The sequence below is a fragment of the Orycteropus afer genome, unplaced genomic scaffold (genome assembly GCF_000298275.1).
Source record: "Orycteropus afer afer isolate SDZICR_OR568_19922 unplaced genomic scaffold, OryAfe1.0 scaffold00571, whole genome shotgun sequence".
Classification (NCBI taxonomy): domain Eukaryota; kingdom Metazoa; phylum Chordata; class Mammalia; order Tubulidentata; family Orycteropodidae; genus Orycteropus; species Orycteropus afer.
In genome coordinates, this window is record NW_006922158.1 from 981390 (window position 1) to 985978 (window position 4589).

Consider the following 4589-nt stretch of genomic DNA (forward strand, 5'->3'; position numbering starts at 1 on the left):
GGTCAATGTCATGAGACAAAGTATATGTGAACTGCTGTATGGAAAGTCAATTTGCTCTGTAAATTTTCACCCAAATTAAAATAAAATAAGTAAAAGTGGAGGTTTGTGTCCCGCGTTATATGGGCCAATTGTTAAATATTTTATTTGACTCTAATCAAATCTCTAATGAAGTTTAATCAGTTAAAATTTTTAATTGCAGTTAGCAACTATTTTTAAATATCCTGCACTTATAAGCACATACACGCACAAAATGAAGAGTTGATATTTTTTTTGTATGAAAACTAAGTTCAGGTCTTAGACAAGCACTTCAGATGTCAAAGACTAGGATAGATTTGAATATTTTGTTAAAGAAAAAAAAACACCTTACCATCATTTGATCCTTCACCTTTGTCTGGGTGAAATGCTGGCTTTAGTTGATCTGAACACGTGTAAATGCCCCACTCTTTCCACTATCAGAGCATGGGAAAGAGGTCCTGCTCTGGTGAGCAAAGGCCTAAGTCAGCACAACAACTCCCAGCTTATGTGCTTTCAGAGTAAAAGCACCAGGAAGTCCTTTCACCAGATACGTCACTTTCCAATTGGACAAGATAAAAACTGGAACAGGCAGAAATACAGATCCACTCATCCCTCCCAGAGCCCAGAGAGAGAGAGAGAGAGAGAGAGTTGTACTCTCCCAAAGTGGCATCTTGAAGAATTTCTGTGGCCCTGACCCTGTTCTCGGCAACCTATGATCTATGGAAATTCTTCTAAAGGGCAAAATCAATTATTCAGTGACATGAGAGTGATGACTCTATATGCTGCCATCATAGTGCTTTTTTAGCGAGGGGTTTTAAACAAAAATCTTACTTGTTATTGGACTGCAAGGGTCTTAAGTAAGTAACAAGAAGAGACTGAAGTTCTTTAGCATACTCTTTCTCAGTGTCCAAGATGTTCTGTAACACCTATGAAGAAACAAAGGACAAGTTACCATGATTGTCAGGAGAGCCTAAGAGACCACATAGCTTTAGCTTCTAAAGTGCGTTGTTTTGGTCTTTTAACCTAATTACTACGGGAAAAAAATATCTTGTTTACATAAGCTAGCATAGTCAGTAAGGAGCATAAAATCTGAAAGCATTTTGTTTCAGTCTCGCAAACTATTTTAATAATCACATGGAACTGGTTGCTATTGAATAAATCATAGAACACAATGTTTCAGAGTTACCCACTAACTGGAGGTCCACTGCCACTTACACAGTATTATACAAAGTGCTTTCATGAGCTTTAAGTCATTTCATCCTCAGAAAAGTTCTCAGTGAATAAAGGATCATTAGTCCTACTCTATGGATGAGAAAATGAAGGTCAACCTACTTTAGGACATAATGACAGGATAATTTAAGGAAAACTGTGATGTCAAACACCACAAAAAAAATTTTTTTAAGTTATGCTTTGGATGAGACCTATAAAGAACAAAATGCTAGGACTCTGAATTTTTAAGCAGGGTTAAAACTGATCTTTTAGCAAGGGTTAAAAATGGTAGCATGAACAATTAAAAAGAAAAGGAGGCTGACAAAATGTGACGGATTTAACAAGAGAAATAATGTTTATCAGGATGATTAATGGTAACAAAATTAGAATCCTACAGACAAAAGGATCAATGTTTGGACCCACAATTTCACTTCCCCTGCTAGTCCTGAAGTCTCATCCCACCTCCCAGCTTCTTCTGGAGGTAGGCACAACCTTCATTTCAAGCTCCTAGAGATGACCAAGTTGGTATATTGGTGTATGTCCTCTCATTTCTTCCCATGTATCCAACTAAAATTTACTGGGCACGTATTCTGTGCCAAATGCTGTGCCGCCCACAAAGAGCTTCCATTCTAACCGAAGGGGGAGACATTAAACAGGAATTAGAAGGCAGTGCGAAGCCTTCTTAGTTAGGAGAAGCCTTTTCACTCATTTGGCAAATTGCTCCTGATTGCCTGCCAAGATGCCAGCCATCTACTCACAAAATAATGCATGATGGTCTGTTCTGGAAAGGTGGAATGACCAGAGTAAGCGGAAGGCCCTGGCAGCTGTGGATTTTCTGGGAAACAGGAGACCTGGAGGGTGGTGGTCCTGGCTCTGCTGTAGACTGACACGTGACTTCACCTTTCTAGCTTCATTCACCTCCCCTCAGATTATGACCTTACCACTGACCTGAGGGGCCATTGTGAAACTACAGGTAGGTGCTGGGTGAGCAGAAAACAGTCCCACCAATGGAAAGAAAGGTTAAAAAAGGCGGGGATCTCTCAGTGGCAGCACTGTTGATATTTCAGACCAGATCATTCTTTGTTGCTGGGGCTTTCCCGGCCACTGTAAAATGTTTAGCATCATCCCTGGTCTCTCCCCACTAGATAGCAGTAGTGCCCTAACCCAATTGTGACAACCAAAACTGTTTCCAGACATTGTCAAACATCACTGGGAGGACAAAATCACCCCTAGTTGAGAACCACAGGTTTAGAAGGACATAGGTCACAGGGTGGCTTCAAAAGCTAAGGTTCAGTTGTAGCCCCTTCTCCCCAGCTACTTGTGCCTACTTTCAGTTCCTCTATTCAGAACCCATTCTCCAAAAGTGTAGATCTAGGGCCTGGAGCACTGGGAATTCACCTCCCAACTGGAAGTCTAAGCACAACAAAGGAAATTAGAAAATATTTTAACAGGAATGAAAATGAAAACATTGCATGAAGAAACTTATGAGTTGCAGCTAAAGCAGCGCATAAAGAAATATTTACAGCTGTGAAAGTCTATATATTAAAAGAGAAGGTCTCAAATGAATAGCCTAACTTTCTATTTTAAGGAACTAAAAAAGAGTAGACTAAACCTGAACTTGAGTTTGACCATCATTATAGCTTTCAGTTCACTGCAGTACCTCAAGTGATCACTTATACTCACACTCAGTACTACTATTTCAACTTTTATGCTTAGAAATGGAGAGGACTAGAATTCAACACTGTGGTGAATGAAGTAACAAGAAGGATGAAGGACTCATTCACATGCAGATTGCTTTACTAAAAAGATCTATTTGGTTGCCTAGAGGTGCCATACCTTCCATCTTACTGAGGCAAGGCGATCATCTCGTCATCTCCTTTGGTTAGCATGGTCCTACAAGGAGCATGTCTCCTAACAAAGCAGCCCACAACCTCACTTGCCCTTGAAGCATTGATGTGTACCTGTCACACTACCTGAACTGTAGGAGCTCCGGGGGCCCAATGGTTAAGCGCTCAGCTGCCAACTGGAAGGTTGGCAATTCAAACCCACCCAGCAGTTCTGCGGGAGAAAGACATGGCAATCCGCTCTCGTAAAGGTTACGGCCAAGAAAAACCTATGGGACAGTTCCATTCTGTCGCGTGGGGTCGCTAGTAGTTAGAATCAACTCAGTGGCACACAACACCCAAATAATAATGTCTGTTGAAAAAATACAATCAAGGCCTGAAGGGAATTTTTCATTAGAAAAACCACAGATCTTATTTTCATCATCAAATGTGATTGTTGAAGCCAGTCAACATTATTTTAATACCATTCCCTTCCCCCACTGAATCAGCTTTAGCATTTCTACTTCCTTTAAATTCCAGCATCAGGGCCCTTTTAAATGAAATTGTTAAGATCTTGCAGAAAAGGTGCCCGCTGCCCTGCTTCAATGGGCTTACTTGCTAGGTGAAGCAGAACACTTTCTAGGGCTACCATGTCCACTGGAACTCCGAGCATGAGCTAGACTGATGGCCAAGGTGAGCTGGGCAGGCAGACACTTTGAATGAGATCCAAAGAGCTAAGGGAAGATGTATCTTCCTATCATTTGAAGTGTTGCAGATGACAGAATGCTGACTTTACAAAATGAAAATGACAAAGGTGATGAATGAGTCTTTTTCATTCAATTACGCCAAAAAAATAAAAAATAAAAAAATCTGCTGTATGGGAATGCAGTACAGAGACTAGTCCTCTCTGTGTCTGAATGGCAGAATGGAGCATCGGGATGGATGCTTGGGATGCTTTCCCAAATTCACTTGGACTTTTATTGCTTTCCTCCATCTCAAAGGACCAACTGATGAACTTGAGAGACTGGTTCTTTCTTTCCCCAGCCACAGGGCATCTAATGCTGGAAGGATAAGGAGAGCAAACAGAGAAGGCTATGTGTTCCCAAACAGAAGGCCTCAGTGGTGAGTCAGGAGGCAGGGAGCTTGGCAGGCCAACCAACTTCAGAGCAGGACAATTTGATCGAGATGAAATCCATTCAGAGTTAATGCAAATAGACTGTGTCCAGACACTGGCGTTGCCTCTCTGACTCTGGCTTCACAAGGACAGCTGGGCATCCTTTGGTTCAACTAAACTTTGCCTGAGTTCAGAATAAAACAGATGGTGAGAGGCCATGGAAGGAGAGGGGAGAGGCCTTTTGTGCCTCCATCCTAGGCTATTGATTTCCCGGTAAAAAAGATTTCCTCCATTTCTTCATATAACAATGAAGAAATTGTTTTAAGAAGCTAACTGCGTAAACAAAGGTGGAAAATAGAGTCATATCCAATGATCAAACCAAAACCAAACTCACTGCCATGGAGTCGGATCCGACTCATAGTGACCCC

The 4589-nt window shown here is 41.4% G+C and overlaps 1 protein-coding gene across 1 annotated transcript in view; it reads right to left on the bottom strand.

The window, feature by feature from the left end:
- ARHGEF6 (Rac/Cdc42 guanine nucleotide exchange factor 6) overlaps positions 1-4589 on the bottom strand; it is a 122072-nt gene that overhangs the window by 53888 nt on the left and 63595 nt on the right. Inside the window, exon 7 of the mRNA XM_007956006.2 lies at positions 847-941. Coding sequence (XP_007954197.1) covers positions 847-941 — 95 coding nt within the window. The remainder of the gene's footprint in view (positions 1-846; positions 942-4589) is intronic.